General features: G+C 38.6%; 1 protein-coding gene across 1 annotated transcript in view; it reads right to left on the bottom strand.

The window, feature by feature from the left end:
- Positions 1-7,174: 7,174 nt before the first annotated feature.
- Positions 7,175-24,621, bottom strand: part of CDH20 (cadherin 20) — a 207,333-nt gene continuing 189,886 nt past the window's right edge. The window contains exons 9-13 of the mRNA XM_081951855.1: positions 20,896-21,032; positions 16,264-16,385; positions 12,818-12,935; positions 9,275-9,526; positions 7,175-8,665 (exon numbers count right to left, since the gene is read on the bottom strand). Of these exons, the coding sequence (XP_081807981.1) occupies positions 8,166-8,665; positions 9,275-9,526; positions 12,818-12,935; positions 16,264-16,385; positions 20,896-21,032 (1,129 nt within the window). The 3' untranslated portion in view covers positions 7,175-8,165. The remainder of the gene's footprint in view (positions 8,666-9,274; positions 9,527-12,817; positions 12,936-16,263; positions 16,386-20,895; positions 21,033-24,621) is intronic.

Here is a 24,621-nt window from a genome sequence, read left to right as displayed (position 1 = left end):
GCTTTTGTGTCTTGTTATTTCAATGGTAAGGGATACGGTGGCTCAGTGGCTAAAATGTTGAGCTTGTCGATTAGAAAGGTCGGCAGTTCGGTGGTTCAAATTCCTAGCACCGCGTAACGGAGTGAGCTCCCGTTACTTGTCCCAGCTTCTGCCAACCTAGCAGTTTGAACGAATGTGAAAATGCAAGTAGAAAAATAGGTACCACCTTTGGTGGGAAGGTAACAGCGTTCTGTGAGCCTTTAATCATGCTGGTCACATGACCATGGAGACATCTTCGGACAGCACTGGCTCTTTGGCTTTGAAATGGAGATGAGCACCAACCGCTAGAGTCGGGAATGACTAGCCCATATTGTGGGAGGGGAACTTTACCTTTACCTTTATTTCAATGGAGGTGGGTTAATCCTATTATGTCCTAAAAGGCCATGCCAACCCTTAGAAATTGTGTGGGGGGATGCAAATTCTTAATCCCATCCCCTGGAATTGAAGGTGTTTTGTTTGTGAGTACATTGACCCAGTCTTTCTTAATGGGCACAAAATATCCACCTCTAAAGACTTCAGGTATCTACTGAAGGCTGTTGGAGTTGCTTTTTGCCTTTATTAAGCTTTCCCCCTCTCTGTTTCTCCTTTGGGGAAATATAATATTCTGTCCCTTTTAATATCCCCCAAAATATTTCATTCTCTGCGGTGGGAGAGGGAGGGTTTTACACAGAGCCTTTTCATATAGTCCAAGTGTGGCTGTCAAAATTCCCCATTCGTAGTTGAATTTATTTAATATTAAGTGACTCATTAAATCATATTTAATTTTGTAATTATACTTAATTTTTAAAAATAAAGATGCTCATGATTTCTAGGGACTGTGTGTTAATATAATTTTGTTGGCAAAAGGAATGGTTTATCATGTCTTTTCCAAGATATTTGATAACTCCCCAGTTGTGTGTGGAGGTGTTCGCCATCCAATACAAACCAGAGTCAACCCTGTTTAGCTTTTGAGTTCAGCCAATGTCAGGTAGATGCTGCCACCTTCTGGAATTTTCATTTAGTTTTAATTTCATTTAAATGGAATTACTGTAAATATCTTTTTCTGCTCCTGTTCTGCTCCCTTTTTTGAGCACAGCCCATATACACTACAAACAGTTGCAATTCATTATGAAAATCTGCTTCTCAGCCTCAATTTTTCTCCACATGGTCACAAATCTGGATTATATTCTATTTTTATCCATTTCAGTGTGTAGGAAATTATGTGACACCTGTAAATGGTCTTATTGTTTAATCTCATTTACCAGTAATTGATGAGTTTATCTTTCATCCCCCAAAGTCTATTCTTAATCACCAAAAAGTATCTTTTCCAAGTGATGCAAGCTGCAAGAATAGACTTTGGGGAATGGAAGATAGATAATCTTTTCAGCTTGCATCTCAAAAAGGTTATAATCATCTATTTAGATATAGAGGCGAAAACACATGGAATTTATGTTCAGGAAATAATGTTTGGAAAAATGTACACTTTTTAGGCAAATGTAGCCATTGTATTAGAGAAAAGCAAAAAAAAATGTGGCAAGGCAAAGAAATTGGCATTTTTGTTTCATTAGCAAAATGGATGCAGAAATGCTACAGAATGAATTTAAGGCTACCAGAATGAAGAACACAGTCATTAATGAATGTCTCCATTGGGATAATGTTCTGTCCCTACTACCTGCAAGTTAAGTACTATGAATTCTATAAAACATTATAAACATAAAAGTATAGGATTACTCTCAGGGGTGGGCTGCTGTGGGTTCACATGGGTTAGGGCAAACCCCCAAATCTCACTCCTGACTGGCCTTGTCCAGCCCCACCCACCCCTCCCCTCCCCTCCCTTCCCACCGCTACCCACCCCTCACAGGAGTCTCCATGCAGCCCGTTCATCATGCTAGGTAAGAACAGGGCCCATGCAGAGGCTCGGGGAGGGGGGGACAGGCCTATTGGAGGTTCTGGAAGTCCAGAAATGGCTCCAGAAGTCCTAAAAGGGCCCCTGGAGCCAGGGGGCGGGAGAAGCAGTTTTCAGTCTCTTGGAGGATGGAGGAAAGCCTCCAGAGCCTGGGGATGGCAAAAAACGCCCCGCCTCATGGTGTAGGAGGCTGACTAGGCCATGTCCACCAGGGCCATGTCCACCCAGCAACTGGGCAGCAAACCCGTTGCTGCAAATTTTGAAGCCCACCCCTGATTACTCTGTACATCATTCAGTACAAATGTTTATAACAGTGAGAGGAAAGCAACGTTTTATACTGTTCCTGTTTCATTAAGTTGTGTCTTGATAAAGCATGTCAGGAATGGGTTTCCCTTTCCAATCCTTCCTGGTACTATGGCATAAACCTCTTAAGGCACACAATAATATATATTTATATATTTTCTTGGGAAAGTATAAGATTTTACCACTGGGTGGCAATGTGCTTCAGCAAAAATAAAAATCCAGGCATTTATAAAAGGTCCAAAAATCAACCTTTTGTATAGGACAGCGATGGCAAACCTATTTTGGCTCGCATGTCAAAAGCGGGGGGGGGGGGGGGGGGGCAGGAAGGGCATGCCACACCCATAATGCAATGCACGACCCCAGGGTGCATGCCCAGTGCTCCCGCCATTTTTTGCATGCTTTTTTTGCCCTCCCCAGGCTCCAGAGGCTTTATAGGAGCCTGGGGAGGGCGGTAACAGCCTCCCTGCCCCCCGGAGGTCCTCTGGAGGCTTCAGGAACTTCCCTGAAGTCTCCAGAGGGCAAAAAACAACCCTACGAGCAAACCAGAAGTCACTTACAGGTTGCTCGTAGGGCTGATTTTAGCCCTCCGGAGTGTTGGAGGGCCCTGTAGGTTCTGGAGGGCTAAAACCGGCCCTACAAGAAAACTAGAAGTCCGTTCCTGAACCTCTGGTTTGCCCGTAGGGCTGGTTTTTGTGCTCCAGAGGCTTCAGGGAAGCTCCTGAAGCCTGCAGAGGGCCTCCCAGGGGGGCATGGGAGGCTGTTTTTGCCTTCCCCGGGCTCCTATAAAGCCTCTGGAGCCTGGGGAGGGTGAAAAATGTCCTCAAAAAAAGGCTGAAGTCAGCTGACAGGGCAACGCCTCAGGTGCCCTGACAAATGGCTCCATGTGCCACCTGTAGCACACGTGTCATAGGTTCCAGGTATAGGAGTCTGTGATTCCAAAGTAAGGTCCAGCCATGTTGTCTATTGATTTATTTAGGATGTTTATAACCTCTCCATTCTCTTATGAATCTCATGGTGGGTTTCAATACATAAAATAAACCAAGGACAACCAAGGAAACCTAGGACAACAACAACAACAACAACAATTATTATTATTATTATTATTATTATTATTATTATTATTATTATTATTATTATTATTATTATTATTATTGCATCAACAGAAGTGTATCACAGCGGCCAGTTGTTTCGCCGGATTTGGCATTGATTACTAGTCGGGCCCCACCCAGGGGCCTAGGACGTCGTAACGTATTTTCGTAATATACATGCAGATCCAAGCAGTGCAGCTTTTTGCATTTAACTGATGGTGATTTTGTCAAGTTTTAACTGTGTTAAATGTAATTCCAGTGCTTTTGGAATAGCTCCCAGTGTGCCGATTACCACTGGAATTACCACTGCTGGTTTGTGCCATAATCGTTGGATTTCGATTTTTAAGTCCTGGTATTTCGCGATTTTTTCATATTCCTTCTCGACGACCCTGCTATCACCTGGTATTGCGATGTCTATGATTGTAACCTTCTTTTTCTCAACCAGTGTGATGTCTGGTGTATTATGCGCCAGTATTTTATCCGTTTGTATGCGAAAATCCCACAAGATCTTGACCATCTGACTCTCGATGACTTTTTCAGGCTTATGTTCCCACCAGTTTGTTGCTGTTTTAATATTATAATTTTTGCACAAATTCCAGTGGATCATTTGTGCCACTGAATTGTGCCGCATTTTATAGTCAGTCTGCGCGATTTTTTTACAGCAGCTGAGTATGTGGTCAACAGTTTCATCAACTTCTTTGCAGAGTCTGCATTTGGCATCATCAGAGGATTTTTCGATTTTGGCCTTAATGGCATTTGTTCGGATAGCTTGTTCTTGCGCAGCCAGGATTAGTGACTCTGTTTCTTTCTTTAATGTACCTGTTGTTAACCATAACCAAGTTTTTTTACTGTCCACTTTATCTTTTATTTTTTCCAGAAATTGACCATGTAATGCTTTGTTCTGCCAACTCTCCATTCTTGATTTTATCACATCTTTTCTGTATTCTTGTTTCGTCTGTTGGGCCTTCAATAGATTTTTGTTCTTTACTTCGATTAATAGATGTTCTTGACTTTCTTTTAAATAATCAGCCAGTGCATGTTTTTCTTCTTCAACTATTTGCTTCACTTGTAATAATCCTCTGCCACCTGATTTTCGGGGCAGGTATAGTCTATCAGTGTCACCGTGTGGATGTAAACTGTAGTGCATTGTCATTAGTTTCCTGGTTTTTCGGTCCAAAATGTCATTATTATTATTATTATTATTATTATTATTATTATTATTATTATTATTATTATTATTATTATTAAAACAAGCAGCAGTTAAAAGACAAAGAATCTGGTTAGGCTAAGTTGTGAGCATGAGAATAAAAAGCAGTAGCTTCACCAGTTCTTGAAAGGTGGTGTATTTTTGTGTACCACAAGAAAAAAGACTGATTCCCATTTTTCCACAGAATGTGTCTCTTATAGGCATGGGATGCTGAACAATTGTGCCTACTGCACAATTAATGTTTGACTTGTTTAGTGACTGTCCTGTTTAGTGACTGCCTTGTTTAGCAAGTGCTAGCAGTTAAAATGGTGATGAAAAAGTAACTTTTTGATCAATCCTTAAATTTACGACAGTCTGTAAAAAGAAAGCCGAAGTAAGATCATAAGCCCTATTAGTTTCACTACACAACTTTTTTATTTAGATAAGTCGGTCAATAGCTGTTTGAACACAGAAGGGAGCAATAATTATTTGTAGCCACATGTTATCCAAGAATGACTCAAATCGCTTAAATCCAGAATTTTGTTGGGCCCAAAATAAAACTTGAGTTGTTTGTAAGTCTGTTAACTAGGATCATAAATCTGGTTTAAGAATCTAATTTTGAACGTAAAAGGAATCATTTTAAATATACTAGGATGTAATAATAAACGTCCCTCAGTAATTTCTCAGTTTGACATATTTCATGAAGTAGTTGTAAAATATTATGCTGTTGGATTAAAGAAATAAGAAAAAAATGAGATTAGGACTGAGCTCTGAACAGTTCTCCAATGATTGAAACAACAAAGAAAGATTTGCTTCTTAAGAACAATTTTGTTTGATGTGGAAGAAATCTTTTTCAAAAAGAAATCTTTCTGAAAAACTTATTTAACCTCATGAGCATAGCAAAAATAGCTATTGAAGAATGATCCTTATAGAAAATACCAGTAATTACCATGCAATTTTGAATACTCGTTGTATTCAATTGTGATTGTGTGGGGTATAACTTTTATTTTCTTCCCCAGGTTCTGGAAACAGAATTAATTGGAGTGAACCATAGATAACCTCCTTAAAGAAGTCTACTCAGAAGAACATGAAATTGTAGGACACTGATGAAGATATCTGATTAGTTGTGGTCAATGAGAATATTTTTCTGTTGCTGGTTTTTTTTTTACTACTTTTGTGTGGCTTTTCCTTGTATTCTGAGACCCCTGATCTAGTTGAAATGAATTGCCTTAGAGCAGAGGTCCCCAACCCCTAGGCCGTGGCCCATCAGAAGCAGTCGGTGAGCATGCATATGCACACAGCTCCACTTATGCGTGGTATGGGTGGGTGAGCGCATGCGTGTGCCTCTCCATTTGCACAAGCAGCAGGCATGTGCCTCGGGTGGGTTATGGCAGTCACTACTGCTGGTTCGCTCATGGGTGCACTGCATGCTTATGCGCAGTACAATAAAAAATGTTGTGCGCATGCGCAGAAGCAAAAAACAAGAGGGCAGTGCCCATGGCGCTGCCCAAAGAACCACTCACTGCCGGTTCCAGGGACCCAGGCTGCCAAACCACTACCAGTTTGGCCGAACCGGTCCGAACCAGTAGGAACCCACCACTGGTATGCCTGCTGCTTGTGCAAATGGAGCTTCATGAGTGTGCCCGCATGCTCTCCCACAGCGCACACAGAACTATCCCCTCTACCCCTGCCAGTCTGCACAGCCAGAAAGATTGGAGACTGCTGCCTTAGAGTATTGAATGTCTTCCTTACATGATATTAATTCAGAGCAGTGTGGAATTGATAATGTGCCATCAAAGTCATTGTCAACTCTTTGAAACCACACAGATTTTCTGACTGCAAATCTGTCCCGAATTTGATCTTTCGGGACTTCCAATGATCCACTCATCATCACTATCACTAAATCTATCCACCCTATTGCTGGTCATCCTATTCTTCCTTCAAATTTCCTGCATTAGGGCCTTCTCTACTGAGCTCCGTCTTCACACAATTCACCCCAAAATAGGATGTAATAGAAGTAGGAGGCATGGAAGGCTGTACCTCAAATATAGATTGTTGTTTATAAAAAGTCATGAAATTTCAATGTGGTTCATGTACATTTTTTAAAATATGTTTTTTGAGTGATGCATTGATTTGTCTCACCAGATACTGGTTTAGAAATTGTGGGAAGCAGAATATTAACACCATGGGTGACCTTGTGTAGTGTTGATACTGCAGTTTCCAGTATGCCAAAGTAATGGTAGTGATAGGAATTCTGGAAGTTATTTTTCCTATATGTCTGGGAAAGACCAAGTTGGGAACAAATATAAAACAGGGATTGAAAGCAGTGGTGGGATTCACAGTTTTTTTTACTACCAATTCTGTGGGTGTGGCATGACGGGCACGGCAGGGGAAGGATACTGTAAAATCTCCATTCCCTCCCCACTCCAGGGGAAGGTTACTGCAAAATCCCCATTTCCTCCCGATCAGCTGGGACTCGGGAGGCAGAGAATAGATGGGGGTGGGGCCAGTCAGAGGTAGTATTTACTGGTTCTCCAAACTACTCAAAATTTCCGCTACCAGTTCTCCAGAACTGGTCAGAACCTGCTGAATACCACCTCTGATTGAAAGGGCTTCGGTCAAGGGGCTCTTTAGCTATAACACACAAAAGATCATTTGCAGATTCTTTTTCCTTCAATTTAAATTTTATTAAAAGAGTTCTAAGGTACTGCATCCAGTACATGATATTTATTACCAAAATTATTAACAAATATACAAAACTTATATATGGAATATTTATTACATCCTTTTATTCCTCTATAATACTGCATTTGTTCAAGTAGGTCACCTACAGTGTAAACTTCCCTCAGTTTGATCTTGACTAGTTTGGGAAAGGCCCTCTAACATCATGTAGATATGAAATTAAAACTTTATTTGGCTTTTACTGGTAACATCTGATTCTTGCATTTGGCACGTGGAAGAAGTATCTACAGTGCAGAAAGGAGGCATAATTTTTAGGATTTGATTTTGAATCGTAGTTTTTAAAAGCTGAGGAGAGAGACTCTGCATACATTAATTTGATATTAGTAATAATGCATATGACACACGGGTCAGTTGTTCTCCCTTCCACTTCACTCAACTCTTTTGCTCTTTAGCCTCTTCATTAGGATTTGCTGGTAAAAAAAAATCTTCCATTTTATTGATGTCTTCCTGTATTCTTTTTCTTTTATAAACAAAGAGGAAGAAATCATCTACTGGAGACGGCTTTCTACACACAATTCCATGTGAATTGAAATGTATAGATTTTTACACGCAGATGTAAAAAAGTTAATAAGTGGTCCATGGATGTGAGTGCGTGCTTGTGTCTTAAGTCAGCAAGATAATAATGTCATTCTAATCCAGAACCAAATGTTCATTGTGTAGTCTTTGAAAGAAAATTTAAAAAAAAAATCCCACGAAATTGTTCCCACCTCTCTTTCTCTCCTGTTTATCATCGTTTACAAATATAGCTTAAAATAATTTCATAAAGCTGATCCAGAGAGTGCTTTGATTTATTCAAACTCTTCTGCATTCCCCCTCAAGCATCGTATTGCTAATTGTAAGAGGCCATCCCACCAGTGTCTCATATCAGACGAGTACAAGTTTAGATGGCGGCATTTGAGTATCAAGTACTTGGCTTTTTTAGTTACCAAAGAGTCCCAGTCCCCTCTGTGGCACCATACATTTCCGCCAGCTTTCTAAAGCGTGGTCCCCAGTCTGTCAGATAGTCATAGCTCTGTTCTGAGTCCGTAGTTACAGACTGTAAGGAACTGAGCGATTCGGCCACTGAGCCATTGCCCTCAAACATATAGGTCTGGAGGGAATCAAAGGGAGGTGCCCAGAGGTCCATGTCTGCTTCATAGAGTTTGGCCAATACATAGCTGTGAACACTGCTGTCCATTGTGCAGGCCTGAGGAACGTATCTTGAGAGGCTTTCAATTTCTGGCATCATGTCTTGTCGGTTCTTCATGAACGCTTGGGCCTCTCTGGGATTCCACAGGGCAGAAATGTCAAAAGCTTCCGTATCTTCTTCCCCACCGCCTTCGTCGTCATATCGGACAATGTTCTCATGGATATTTTCTTCCTCATCAAGCATGTAAGGCTGCTTCCGGTGTCTTTTCATGGATAAGATCAGTAACACCAGAACTAAACGAAATAGAAATACTTAGACAGCTATTTTTCTTCACTCAAGACAAATCAACAAGAAATATTTTATATGTAAAAGTAATCAACGAGGTCGACTTCCCTCTCTCCCTCGCTCAAAATTGCTACCACTATAGCGGTAATCCTCGACTTACAACAGATCATTTAGTGAGCGTTCAAAGTTGACAATGTCATTGAAAGAAGTGACTCAGGATCGTTTTTCACACTTATGACCACTGGAGTATCCCCACATGATCAAAATTGAAGGGGCATGGCAACTAGCTCATATTTATGACGGTTGCAGTGTCCTGGGTTCGTGTGATGAACCTTCCGAGAAGCAAAGTCAATGGGAAGCTGGATTCACTTAACAACTTTCTCACACAATTAACAACTACAGGGATTCACTTAACAACAGTGGCAAGAAATATCGTAAAATGGGGCAAAACTCATTTAACAAAGGTTTCACTTTGCAACAGAAATTTGGGGCTCAATTGTGAGCCCCAATCGAGGGCTACCTGTGGTGATTAGTATTACAGCCCAACAAATCTTGCCACATCCTTTATTTTGCCTGAAGACTATTAGATTGGTTTTTGAGATGGTATGTATACTTACCAAGCAAAACAAAAATGCAAGCTAGAATGGCAATCAGAGCTCCTCTGCTCAGGCTAACAGGGAGTATGTAGGCCTCTGCATTACAGGACATCACAAGACCCTTTTCATCACAACTGCAAACATGAATGGTTACGGTTCCAGTACTGCTTAGCACAGGACGTCCATTATCAGCTATTAAGATGGGAAGATAAAAGGTATTCTGCTCATGTTGCCGAAATCCTGATCTCTTGGTTAAAATCCAAGCTGTGTTGTCTAAAGAGAAAGAAAGCAGAAAAAAAGGAAGGAAGGAAGGAAGGAAGAAAACAAGAAAGAAGAATGAAAAAGAAAAAAAACAATACTTATTCACAATGCTAAAATATTAAATATACCTATTACAAAACTGATTTTTGGATTAGTTTTGTAAACTTACAGTATTATGTTTACTTTTACTTACAGGTGCAACTTAACTACTTTTGGAATCGGCAATTGCTTGTGAATTACTCTAGACCTGTGATGGCAAACCTATGGCATGTGTGCCCAAAGTGGCATGCGAAGCTATGTCACCCGGCACATGCGGCCTTGCCTGTTTGCCTTCCAGGTTTCTGGCATGCACACACGCATGACAATCAGCTGTCCTTCACGCATGATGCAGTGCCAAAAACTGGTATGTGCATGTGCGCTGGCCAGCTGATTGTTGGGTGTGCATGCGTGCCAGAACCTGGAAGCTTGGCTTTTCCGAAGTGCGGTCCTTTCACATGTGCGCCAGTGCTGAAAACTGGCCTGGGCATGTGCACCGGCCAGCTGATCATCAGGCACACATATGCGCTAGAACCTGGAAGTTTGGCTTTTCCGGAGTGTCGCACCGATGAGCTAGTGCATGATGTTTTTGCACATCCCTTTCAGCACTCGGTGAGCACCATCACTGCTCTCGACTTTCAATGACATATAGTTCTCTGTCTTTGGAAGCTGGCTTGTTCATATCCATGCTGTGGATAATATTATTGTTGTTTGTGAAACATGTATTTATTTGCTCAATTGATATGGCCTCCTGCTAGCCAGGCGATTTTGTTCATGACCTTAGATATATTATTTCACCTGTATTTCTGGCAATGAACGTAGTTGCATATAAGAAAATTGAATGAAAAGAGCAAATTAAAAGATGGCGGGCAGTGAAAAGGAAGGAAGGAGAAGAAAGGAGAGAAAGAACAAGTAAAATAGAGATACCTAAGGCACGACAGCGCATTACATTTCAGAACTTCAGTTTAAATATCCTGTACTCTTTTCTTATAAGTGAAACTATTTGGAAGTTTTGGGGAGCTTTAGGTTCGTAGATTGAACTCTAGCTGTGATAAATATGTTGTAATACATTTTAATGTCTTATTTTATTCTAAGCTATATCCCTTTTTAATATTCATATCCATCATTCTGAGACCCCTGTTAAAAATAAAGAAAGAATGTTGAAAGCAATAGCACAAGTGGGGAGATCCAGAACTTTTTATTCTTCTGCCTGATAAAAATTGATGGGCCTGAAAACTGCTTTTTAACAACAAACCTCTCTTGTCATTCCTAATTAAGATGCCGAAATACAGAGGCAAAAGAGAGAATTCCCTCCTTTCTTCCTGTCTTATATCTGAACGTTGTTTCAGCAGAATGCCCCAAGTATTAAGTGAACCTATATCACAAATCTTTTAATGATGATTTCTTTCAAGCTCATCAGTAGTTGTAAGTTTAAGGAAAGAAAATGGGTCCCAGCAAAGCAATATCTTGCAATCTTGTCAGCAATTTCCAAATAATAAATCTGGGCGCTTCATTGCTGTAGACCTATGATGGCGGGTCTAATTTTTCCACAGAAAAATAAAGAAATCTGTTTGGAAGAACCACAAGGTGTGTCTGTTTTTGGAACCTGACAATGTCCTTTACCAAACCCTTTCCAGGTTGAACTGAGTAGGCCGAAAAGAATCTGTAATTTTTGTGCATGCGTCTTCCTGAACACGCACAGAATAATCACTGCCTGACCACATGCTAAGCCCGTTGTGGATAAGTTAGAAATTTAGCAAACTGGCCAGTCCATTTTATAAAGCAACTTTTAAAAAAAATTAAATTGAAACAATATACCAATTCAACTTTTAGTCTACGGCTATGTGAAAAAACTGATTTTGTGAGTAAGGTGTCCCAAAGCAATCTTTACTACATTTTCAAGGAACTCCTTTTTGTAAAATTTACTTTTTCCTTGCTTCTCCAGCTGTTGAAATAATGTTCACCATTAGGTGATGCTACAGTGCAGCTTATTTTTATATCATTCTCTATATTAATAGTTCATTCATTTCCCCAACTGTTTTACTGAATTAAAAGAATATCATCCACTGAACAGGGGGAGGTGTCACCAGACTCAGGAAAAACTCTTGGTTTGCCTAATATTTTTTTAAATAATAAATAAAAAACGTAGAAACTACAACTAGGCAAAAGGAACTTGAGCATGCTCAGAAGCCAAAAAGAATTGCTATATGAAGTGGGGGAAAACTGGAATTCCAAAAGAAAGGGAAGGCAATGGAAGTGAACTGAAAAGGTATTTTTGAAAGGGACTTGTGTATATTTGTTACACCTGGTTGATTTCTCTAAAAGAAGAAGAAACTTTTTTTTAGCTCATGCAGCATTTGTGTAATTCCAGGAAAATAGAAATAGAATTAAGTAGATGTTAAGGAAGAATTGACAAGTTATAATGGCCTTGTTGCACTTTATTTGTACCTGTTAAATTAAAATGCATATTTTCCTGGGACTACAGTAGTACGTTGATATTCAGTTGCTTTGAAACTCAACACATTTTGATATGAACATTTTGTCCCAATATTAATCAGTACTCAACACACAAGCTAGAACTTGTCGATGTCAGCTGCCTTGTGTTATACTGCATTATTCTTTATAGGAAAATTTGTTTGGTACTCATTGTCTTTATTACTCATTGTGCCACTCGGAACCAATTAATGATGGGTACCGAGGTGCCACTGTACAGAATTAGCTTGCAAGCCAAAAGCAAAAAAAAAAAAAAAGGGTTTCATTAAGGAGGAAGTGCCACCGGATGCAGGAAATTTTCCCACATTTTCTTTGAAGTCCCCTTTCTTGTTTGTATCTACATATCACCCGAAGGAAGAAAATCTGAAATAATAGGCAATGACCTTTTCTGTGTTTGGGGAAAGTTCATAGAAAGCTCAGGATTAAGAAAAATAAATGAAACAATATTCATTTGGACATTTCTTCCCCTCTGTCTCGCCACCGATTTATTACTGAAAATACCTACAATGATAAAAAGCTTTGGATTCGCGAAACCTTGTTATTGTTCCTCAAAAGAAACGGCTGTATCACTGCCCTGAGAAATACGAAGCAAATTCTTTGTAACTTTCCTAAAAGCAAAAGGAAAGCTTTATTTCATGGCTGCTTTTAAGGAGTAGGTGTCACTTATTATTTGAAATGGTTGGCTCAAAAAGCAATTTTAAACAGAGTTCCTGCAATTCAACCTACTTCAGAAGATATTAATTAGCCAAACAAATTGATGCCTACTTCAATTACCTTGATTGTCCCTAAGAGTAAAATTGGGGTTATTTGCTGTCTCAGGAGCCAAGCTGTAGTAGAAGTGCTGTCCGTCTTGTGGATCATCTTGATCCACTGCACTTACTGTCTGGATCAGCTGTGGGACAGAAGAACAAAACAATTGATAAATGACAATTCCAGTGGAGATAAACGCTTTTAAGAATTAATCTGAGAGCAAAATAAATGTAGCTTTTAATAGTATGAAAGTAGTAGTTGAAGAGGAAGCAGAGAGCTATGAAGGCAATAAAAATATTGCAGGGATCAGTGGTTAAGAAAAAAACAATCTCCTCAGGAGTTGTTTTGCTTCATGTGAGAAGGACAAATTTGTATGGTCCATATCTCAGTGAAAGAGCACACGGTTTCTATACAGATAATCCCTGCAAGAAAATCAATTAGTAGGGCTAGGAAAGAATATTTATATATTACACTTTTCTACACTATGTTACATTACACCAATGTAATTATATTGTCACCCTAACATTTTATATACTATAGATATCCTATTTAATTGGTATCCCCACACTTTTTGAAGACAACTGTTTTTTTTCCCCTCTCAACTTCTGGCATGTGGTTCAGTGGACACTTTGCAGCTTGGAACAAGCATGTGGAAAGGCTCATGAACTAGAATGTGCCTGCATGGATTCTCTCTGGTTGCAGACCTCATAGAGCCCCTTGGTTTACTGAGGAGCTCCAAAACATGAAGCAATATTAGAATAGAATAGAATAGAATAGAATAGAAAAACAGAGTTGGAAGGGACCTTGGAGGTCTTCTAGATCAACTGCCTGCTCAGGCAGGAAACCCTACACCACTTCAGACAAATGGTTATCTATCATTTTCTTAAAAACAACCAGTGTTGGAGCATTCACAACTTCTGGAGGTAAGTTGTTCCACTGATTAATTGTTCCAATTGTCAGGAAATTTCTCTTTAGTACTAATTTGCTTCTCTCCTTGATTAGTTTCCACCCATTGCTTCTTGTCCTACCCTCAGGGCCTTTGAAGAATAGCTTGAGTTCCTCTTCTTTGTGGCAGCCTCTAAGATATTGGAACACTGCTATCATGTCTCCCCTAGTTTGTGAGTAACCAAAACATGCAGAAAGAGAGTGAACTGTTGAATCTGAGGAAATGGACCGGGTTCTTGCTGCTGTGAGCTCTGCCACCTTGTGGTGATCAAGGCTTCCAGAAACATGGCATGTGATTAGGTCCAAATGGTGATTCACTCTTTGGGTTTTTATTACTCTTTTGTGAGCCTCTTGAACTTGTAACAAATAAGATGGGCGGTCATACGAGTCTTTTAAATAGGTCCGCCTCTCTCTGTCTTTAGGAATAAACTTCTAGTTAGTGAAGGTAAGATTAGGCCCAATGAAAACCGATTCTTGTGAAGGTAAGATTAGGCCCAATGAAAACCGATTCTTGACTAATAATCCACAATCTGATAGGTTGAATGCAATTTAATTATGCTTAGAAAAGACATTAAAAAATGGGATATTAATTGTTTGGAATACATTGATTTCAAAATGTTTATTCTAAATCCCAAGTAATTTCAAGTAAAATCCAATATCCTTTCAAGTAAATTTTGATTACATGCACAGAATACACACGAATGTATTACAGCAACAATGCACTTTTTTAACCACCGTAAATGTCAATATAATCTTTTCTCTAATCAATTTAGCTTGCCATACTTCCCACAAAACTTCCAATTAGACCTACAATCATTAAAAAAAATAAAGATTTTAAATTTATGTAAATGCATGTTTTTATATTTTGATGTATATATTTATATTATTGTTAGGTAAAATGTAAAGCAAATCTAAAGGTAAAGACAAAAAAGATCAAAACAAGGAAAAAAGAAGAAAGAATTGCAAGAAAAGAAAAAAGCAACTTTTCTTCAATAGATATTAACAAGCATCTCTTCTTTCTCTGAACTCTTCTACAAATTCTTTTAAACCTTTATTTATTTCTCATATGTTTCAATCATTAAATCCACAAATCATTTCATTTTTTTGTTCTTTTAGTAATAATCCACAAAAAGGTGCCAGTGTTTTTAAAAAGTACTTATTGTTTTCCGCATGATTAAAATGTCAGCATTGCTATTTTTACTTGTTCATTTACAGTTCATTCCTCCATTTCATCTTTGTGCATATAATAATCTTGCTGGCATTATCAAATTGATATAAACAGACAGCTGAAAAAGCACGTGAATTTATGGGAAATAATATTTATACGTAATTATGATGTTAATAATGCATATTACTTCTGCATTGATATGTCACATGTGTATGTGAAAAACCTTAGAATTGTTTATTCATATATTTTATTAATCTACATACCACCTGAGAGCAAATAACTCTGGATGGTTCATGATAAAAAGTGCTACAAAAAGAAAAAAGACCAGTTACATCCCACCAACTCCCCCATCTCATGAAATAGGACAAAAACCCAGGACAACTAGAACTACAAAATTAACGTTGGGTTACAGCAGGGGTGTCAAACTTGATTTCATTGAGGGCAGCATCAGAGTTGTATTTGACCTTGAGGGAATGGGGTGGGTGTGGCCAGGGTGGGTGTGGCCAGCTCGACATCACTCCTGTAGGGTGCCTGTGGCGGCTCAAGTTCCATTTTCACTGGCAGAAGGCTGCAGGAGGCTGTCCCAGCTGAAAATGGAGCTCGGAAGGGCTGGTCCTTGTTTCTAGGGTGTCCTGCGGGCCAGATCTAAGCACCCATGGGCCGGATTTGGCCAGTGGTCCTTGAGTTTAACACCGCTGGGTTAGAGGGCAGGTGGCTAGCAAGGATCCAAACTCCTAAACATCTGTCATGTTTAGTCTGCAGCTTGAAGATAATGTGCTATTGGAAAGAAATAGCTGCCCTAGATTTAAAATCCTTTATCAAAATGTATCTACTCAACCTTTAGAAATGTCTCTTAATTGACACCATGGAAAGACTGATCAATATGTTTTCTTTCGAACAAAATGTAAATCTATTTAAAGGCAGAGTTACTTTTACATATCTATCGTGTGTGTTTTATTCAGATTTCTCCTCCTTTTTCTATATTCTAGCTATAAAATATATATTTTAACATTTCTGTTTCATTTGCCACAGTTTGGAGGATATAATAAGAAATTAATTTTACTGCTGCTTTGCTGCTCTTTTAAACATTGCAGTGGATTTAATGTAATATTTAAATTAGATAGTTAAATTAAATACTAAATTACATTAGTATTATATATTCTACTGAAATTGTAATGGGAACCGACATACTTGTGCTCGTACATGTAGACTTAGCAATATTCTTATTCCTTGCACTTATAAGCTACTGTACCCTTTGAAATCTATTTCAGACATATTGATACAATATTAGGTTAGGGATAAAGGTAGTAGATAATGGTACCAGTTTTAAATATAAAATACTGTTTCAGCTTCTCACCTGTCCAACTTTTGCATTTTCACAGACAAATGCCTCATAGAACCTGGGAAATTCGGGTACGTTGTCATTTACATCCAGGACTCTTATTGTTACTGAAACACTGCCAACCTGTGAAGGATTGTCTGAAAGGAGAGAAGAGTGACTTAATATCAGAGGTGTTCTGCCTGAGCATAAATTTATCCTGAATTGCATGAAAGATCTCTGGAGAATGCACTGGACAGATTTGTTGTTGTTGTTAGTTGCAAAGTCGTGTCTGACCCATCGTGACCCCATGGACAACGTTCCTCCAGGCCTTCCTGTCCTCTACCATCCTCTGGAGTCCATTTAATCTCATGCCTACTGCTTCAGTGACTCCATCCAGCCACTCATTCTCTGTCATCCCTTTCTTCTTTTGCCCTCAAATTTTCCCAGCATTAGGCTCTTCTCCAGTGAGTCCTTCCTTCTCATTAGGTGGCCAAAGTATTTGAGTTTCATCTTCAGAATCTGGCCTTCTAAAGAGCAGTCAGGGTTGATCTCCTCTAGGCTGAGATCAACCATTTAGTAGATAGCATTTTACTGTATTAAGACTTTTGACTTGTGGTGTCTAAGATAAAAGAGTGCAGAGAAGAACAACAAATATGATTAGGGGACTGGAGACTAAAACATATGAAGAATGGTTGCAGGAACTGGGTATGTCTAGTTTAATGAAAAGAAGGACTAGGGGAGACATGATAGCAGTATTCCAATATCTCAGGGGTTGCCACAAAGAAGAGGGAGTCAAACTATTCTCCAAAGCACCTTAGGGTAGAACAAGAAGCAATGGGTGGAAACTAATCAAGGAGAGAAGCAACTTAGAACTGAGGAGAAATTTCCTGACAGTTAGAACAATTAATCAACTTCTGCCTCCAGATTCTGTTTTTAACCCTGTTTTTAATCCTATTTCTTTGGGTTTATAGCTTTTGGTTGTAAACTGTCCAGAATCAGTGAGATATCTAAATTTGACAAATAAAGACATATACTTTTCAACTTATAATTTTATCTATAGCTACTTACTAGATATGTAGACATAGTTAATTAGTCAGTTTTTAAAATGTTTTTAATATAAATTGTGCATTATATTTGCTTCTTGGATTGTGAAATAGCTAAACATATCTCTGTCTGACTGACTTATGTTGAGCCCCGTAACTTAATTTTGTTAATTATTAAACAGTGATTAGACTGCAATTAGGCTATTTCAAATCCCCAGAAATAAGACAGGGTCTTATTTTTTTTTTGATCCCCGAAATAAGCGCTTGGCTTTATTTTCAGGGAGATCTTATTATTTTTGGGATGGAGGAGGCGGCGAGTGTGGTCACCTCATGGCTGCTGCTATGTTGCAATATTTTGGGGGAGGGCTTAATTTAGCGCATGCGCTCAAAAGCCCAATTGGGCTTATTATCTGGGGAGGGCTCATTTTCAGGGAAACAGGGTATTTTTAGATAAACTTTTTTTTTAAAAAACATTTTATTCTAAAACTAATATAACTTTAGGGACATGGTAGCTAAGATGCTGAGCTTATCAATTAGAAAGGTCGGCAGTTCAGCAGTTTGAATCTCTACCACCACTTAACGGAGTAAGGTCTTGGTACTTGTCCCAGCTTCTGCCAATCTAGCAGTTCAAAAGCATGTAAAAATGCAAATAGAAAAATAGTGGGAAGGTAACAGCATTCTGTGAGCCTTTGGCGTTTAGTCATGCCAGTCACATGACCACGGAGAGGTCTTCGGACAGAGCTGGATCTTCAGCTTTGAAACAAAGATGAGCACCGTCCCCTACAGTTGGGAACAACTAATACCTATGTGTGAGGGGAACCTTTACCTTTAATATAACTTTATATATGTTGGGAAGTCTGTGATTTGCCCTTGTGATAATAGGACTGTGCAGGGTAGCGGTAGTCATACACACAATGGAAACAAGTAGTAGGATTTATCAACAAGGATTTTACATAACACAAATTAGTAGGAATGAACCATTCCTAATACTCATCAGGTTTAACTCACAAATATGCACAAAGAAACTTTGTGGAATGTAGTATCCAAGAAAGCATGCACTATTTGGAAAAGCTATACAAACAGAATAATAACTAGAGTTGGGTGACCAATACATTAACAATGTTAATGAAAGTTCCTTGGGAAGGACTCAATAGTTAGATTAAAAAGGCCAAGTCTAAACATCTAGCTGATTGTGCAACCAATCATCATCATAATGAATTAGAAGAATTGCAACTTTTTAAACCTATTACTTCAATGTAGGGCACTAATTTGATGTCAAAATAGTTTAAATATTTTTCTTGAATTGCACAAATGAAAATAGTTTACTATATATTTTCCACATGAAGGTGTTAATATCTAAATGGGATACTTCAACATAATCCTTGCTGGCCAGAAGCTTATCATCTGTTTTTTTGTAAACAAAAAGATAACACCACAGAGTTTTAACAACCTAAGTATCTCAACAGTGGGATTTTTTTTCTCCTCCACCATATTCACCATGCGATGTAATAAGATCATATAATAATTTTCCTTCTCAAAATGTGATGGTATCTCATGGGATGTTTAAGTAGGCAATAAATCAGCAGTAACTAAACCATCCATATTTTAAGGACATTTTCTGTCACTAGTAGTATGCTGGGGAACAATTGTACAATTCATAGCATAGTGATATCATGTTTGACAGTGAGTTCCACATTTTGCTACTCCACTGTAAAGCAAAATGAGAACTAAGCTCGGAGTAAGTTGTTCTAATGTGGTGATTTGATTTTTAAAGCATTTCATAGGACAATTAAAACAAACAATTGCTTGCTCAAATAATTTTTCAATCTGAGATTGAATTTATTAGCAATTCCCTGAGTCAGCTAATCTTCTTTGATATTGTTTTTTCCTACTCTGATAAACTTTGTAATACTCAGAGCCCCTGTTCTGCAACTAATAATTCTTGGAGAGAATATGTACAGCAGTGGTGGGTTCCTACCACTTTGATCTGGTTCGGCCGAATCAGTAGTGACATGCCAGCCTGGGTCACAGAACTGGCAGCGACCCAGGCTGGCCATACCTCTGAACCAGTTCCCGGGTCACCGCAATCACCACCGTCATCTTGTTTTTGAGTTCTGCACATGTGCAGAACAATTTCTATTGAACTGTGCATGTGTTCGTGCAGTGTGCACACGTGCAAAGTGCGCCCATGAGCAAACCAGCAGTAACACAGGCTAGAACCCCCCCCCTTAAGTATAGGTAGCTCTTACCTGAACTGTATTTCAGACAAACGTCAAAATCTCCCTTAGACCATAATTCCTTTGAATGTTAATTATTTGAGTAACCATACTTCCTACTGCTCCCGGGGTATACAGATTAAATTCGAACTTCATTATTTGCATATACACACGTGGGTTTTATAAATATGCACTGGCTTCGTAATTTCAGTTGAATGATCAAAAGATGGAATTGGGAGACTGGCTGTAAATACTGATCAAATGGAGCCCACGTTAACTGTAGTTAAGATTAGCTCAAATATATCTTTTCACTGTGCTTTATTTAGGGAGGCAAGGACACTCCAGAGGATAGAGAACAGGAGTTGGCAGATAGAAATCTGAAGCTTGGCTTTCATCACTGCTGAATGGAAATACTATGCATTCCTGCTCAGTATAATATGCGATGTCTCCTTTGTTGATCCCTCTTCTGCCTGCATTGCTACTTTCCCAGTTGTATCATTGTGAGTGACTTTTCTCTAGGATAATGTGTGACAAAGCCTAACAGATTTTCTATATCTTGACATTGCCCTTGGACAATGTTTGGTATTAGGGAGGAAAACAAAATAGAAGCACTGCTACCTTTCATACTGGAACAGATAAGGATGTCTGTGTTACTGAATAGCTGTGAAGAAGACCAAAGGCATGGCTCATATATGGTGCTGTTCAGACTTGTTGGTGTTATGTTTTAGCGAACATATGTACATTGGAGCCTTCATTAGAAATTAGAAATGCAAAAGGGAACTGATTTTATTTTTCCTTGTTTCTTTTTTTTCTTCTACCATGAGCATAAAATATTTGATTTCACTCCAGAAAGTTAAAGAATTGTATAACCCTAGAACATAAAACATACAGTTGGAAGGACTTTGGAAGTCATCTAGTCCAGGGGTGTCAAACTTGATTTCATTGAGGGCTACATCAGGGTTGTGTTTGATTTTTTTTGTGGGTGTAGCCAGCTCAACGTCACTCATGTCGGGGGCGTCTATAATAGCCTGAATGCTCTGCCAGCATAAACAGGCTCCCAAACTCTGTATTGGCTGCAATGGCCTCCTGAAACCCTGTTCCAGAGAAAACAGCTGCACATGGCTTTGGGCCATCCCTTTGCTATTTCCAGGGTGGCTCCAAGGCCCAGGTCTAAGCACCCTGCAGGCAGGATCTGGCCCCTGGGCTTTGAGTTTGACACCTCTGATCTAGTCCAACCCCCTGCTTGAGCAGGAGAGTCTATACAATTTCTCTTCTTGAAAGCCTCCAATGATATACAGTGATATATCCTTGCTGTACAGAAACACACACACACAGACAAATGCAGACACAGAGTCATTTGGAGTTGGGTGGCCAATAAATGTAAATAAATAATAATTTGATTGCCTTACTCATTTCCACACCTAGCACACTGATATTGTGCCATGAAATGTCTTCCCGATCCAGAGGTCTTGCAGTCATCAGAGCACCTGTTATAATGTCCACATAAAAGAAGCGTCCAGGATCACTGCTTCGATCAATGGAGTATCTGTAGAAGTTCACATTTTTAAAAAAATGTTGTAGTTAGAACCTGCCATTACAAATTGAGGTGTAATTTAGTTTCATCACTATTTTTTTTTGTTTAGCTCTGTGGACTTAACAGTAATTCAGTTCAGATGCTAATTTATATGTGTAGTTTACTGGCTCAATCACCTAATCCCTGAAAAATCTTTTAACATTGATTTGTGCAGTAGGAGTAGAAGAAATAATGCTATGCTAGTTCACTTTAGATTCCACTTGTTCATCTCCTTTAGCGAAGAAAGACATATACGTGTTTTGCTGGTTTCATGAATACAAGGAAGAGTGTTTAATTCTGGATATTAAATTTTTAAAAGGGTAAAAAAATTAACATCCATATTAAATTAAGAAATATAAAATTATTGGATATTTCTTAGACTCTCTTTGAGAAAGAATAAGAGGCATTGCTCTCTTTTAAAGAATTTAGGACAATGGAAAACAATTAAGATGAGCAGAATTAGCAGTTGGTAACATTAGGAAGAATTAGATATCTTTCTTTGTTTGGTAATTGACCTTTGGAGACATGAAAAGCAGTTAATATTCATACTGTGTCTAGGGCGGGAAAAAAGCATTATTTAGTACAGTATGTAAACATGCTAATGAAATAACCACACCAATCACAGTGGGACTTGCTTCTAAATATTCATGAATTTACTCAGGGCAGTAAAAGTGAAATCTTATTCATGCAATACAATTCCACAATGTTTCTACAAATTAAGCACCGATAGTTTTAGTATGACATAGTTTCAATTAAGAGTCTGCATAGGGTTGCAGTTTAAAAACCATAGCCATCAGTGCATCTGCTCATACCAAAACCAAATTCTACAGGGTACTCAAAAAGTGGTCATTTAAGTTTTCATTAAAAATGTAAAACATGAAAGTCCATTCCCTAATAAACTCCTCTGAGCATATTTCAGAATCAAGATGCATAAAATAGCTGTTGCATAATCCTGAAAAGCCTGAATGCATAGTAATTACAGAATCAAGGAATCGGAATTTTTTTTAACTCCCAGATACAAGAAATTCCATATTATGCCATGTCAATCCCAAGGGAAATCATCTGCCATCAGCTTCTAAATCCATTTTGATGTCCTGACTAGGACATCTCCTGCTAGAAACCAGGAGCCTGTGAATGCTAGTTCTTCCTTAGGCATGAAACCCAGCTAGGTGACTTTGAGCTAGTCACGTCTAACTTACCTCATAGGGTTGTTGTTATAGAAAAAATAGGAAGAGGGAGGAGGAGTATTAGGGATTAGTTCAGTTACCATGTTTTCCCCAAAATAAGACAGGGTCTTATTTTCTTTTGATTCCCGAAATAAGGGTCTTATTTTCTTTTGACTCCCGAAATAAGCGCTTGGCCTTATTTTCGGGGAGGTCTTATTATTTTTGAGGTGCAGGAGGCAGCGAGCGTGGTCACCTCATGGCTGCTGTTGTGTTGCAATATTTTGGGGGAGGGCTTATTTTGGGGGAGGGCTTATTTTAGAGCATACGCTCAAAAGCCCGATTGGGCTTATTATCTGGGGAGCTCTTATTTTCAGGGACACAGGATATTATATTAGGGTTATTTATCAAAATAATAAAGACAGCTTATATAAATATAAATATGAGCTATAAATAACATAAATTAACAGAAATTTAAAAAGCTATATTAGAGGATAAATCATCCCCAATAAACCCCACTCAATAAAATTGAATTTACTCCTGAACATTCATATAAATGAATATTCAAAATAAATGATCATCTTTAGAACTAGGCAAGATAATCAGACGAAATTCTTTAAATGCATCATGTTCCTTTTTAACAGGGAAAGTATAGCTTTTACCATTTCAATAGTAAAATATTTTTAAATTAACTGAAAACAGAATGCAGTAGCATTCATAATTTATTTTCAGCAAAATGTAACTCCTTTAAAAATAATCCATATACATTTGTGAATATTTGATTTTAAGTCTTATTTCTTGGAATTTCAATGGATTGCAGTTGTAGGATGAAATATGAAATAAGAATATTTTTTGACTAGAATATTAGTTTACTGTTTGAAATATAAGAGAACAATTGAGCCAAAGTTTAAAGTGAGAACACATTTTTTATATTTATTTCATTGGGTACCAATGAAATTAAACAAGTTTTAACTTTGGCTGGACTGTATCCAAGATCTTTACAATTCCAAATTAATTCTCTGCTTAGCTGACTGTCATCAAGAAAAGCTTGTCACTGTTGGGGACAAAGTAATTTCAGGAAACTATTCATCCAAGAAACTTCTTTCTCACTTTGTCTTCTAAACACTTTTTTTTTGGAATTAGTAACATTTTGTGTGTGGCATCATCCCCCCCCCCCCCCCGATTCTTTAAGGAAGGTTACCTCAGTGAAAAAATGGTTCTGAATGAGCATCTTGGCCCCATTGGGTTTACATAATTTAAGTTGAATTGACTTCCTGACTTAACATGGTATTACTTTGCAAAGTACATAATTTACTTTGAGTGTAGGAAGCAATATAAAATGTCATGGTGTTGCCTCTAAGGCTGCTGCTATTTATTTCAGTTTGTCCGGAGCTCAATATTTTTACCTATCAGCATTTAAAGTAGGTTCAGACTGCTAAATAGATAAGAACATAGGGTATCTGCAAGCAGACTTTGTATAATAATATGTGAGAATGACCTTGGAAGACAAAAGGAAGAGCAGCAAATTAAGCAATGGTGAGACTAGTAGCATCTATGTCCTCAGAAAGAACAGGACAATAGGAAACATCTCAGAAAGAACCCTTCCTAGTTTCTTGGCAAGGCAAGGGTGGTGGTGGTACTTTCAGCCTTGCAAGATTGTTGACAGTCTTGCAAGGTAATACAATACAATAGCAGGGTTGGAAGGGACCTTGGGGGTCTTCTAGTCCAACCCCCTGCCTAGGCAGGAAACCCTATACCGTTTCAGACAAATGGCTATCCAACATCTTCTTAAAGACTTCCAGTGTTGGGGCATTCACAACTTCTGCAGGCAAGCTGTTCCACTGATTAATTGTTCTAACTGTCAGGAAGTTTCTCCTCAGTTCTAAGTTGCTTCTCTCTTTGATTAGTTTCCACCCATTGCTTCTTGTTCTACCCTCAGGTGCCTTGGAGAATAGTTTGACTCCCTCTTCTTTGTGGCAACCCCTGAGATATTGGAACACTGCTATCATGTCTCCCCTAGTCCTTCTTTCTCTTAAGCTAGACATACCCAGTTCCTACAACCGTTCTTCATATGTTTTAGTCTCCAGTCCCCTAATCATCTTTGTTGCTCTTCTCTGCACTCTTTCTAGAGTCTCCACATCTTTTCTACATTGTGGTGACCAAAACTGAATGCAGTATTCCAAGTGTGGCCTTACCAAGGCATTATAAAGTGGTATTAACATCTCACGTGATCTTGATTCTAACCCTCTGTTGATGCAGCCTAGAACTGTGCTGGCTTTTTTGGCAGCTGCTGCACACTGCTGGCTCATATTTAAATGGTTGTCCACTCCAAGATCCCTTTTATAGTTACTACTGTTGAGCAAGGTACCACCTATACTGTACCTGTGCATTTCGTTTTT

This window comes from Natrix helvetica, assembly GCF_964273705.1.
Source record: "Natrix helvetica genome assembly, chromosome: 4".
NCBI classification, from domain to species: domain Eukaryota; kingdom Metazoa; phylum Chordata; class Lepidosauria; order Squamata; family Natricidae; genus Natrix; species Natrix helvetica.
This window is presented reverse-complemented; position numbering and strand designations above follow the sequence as displayed.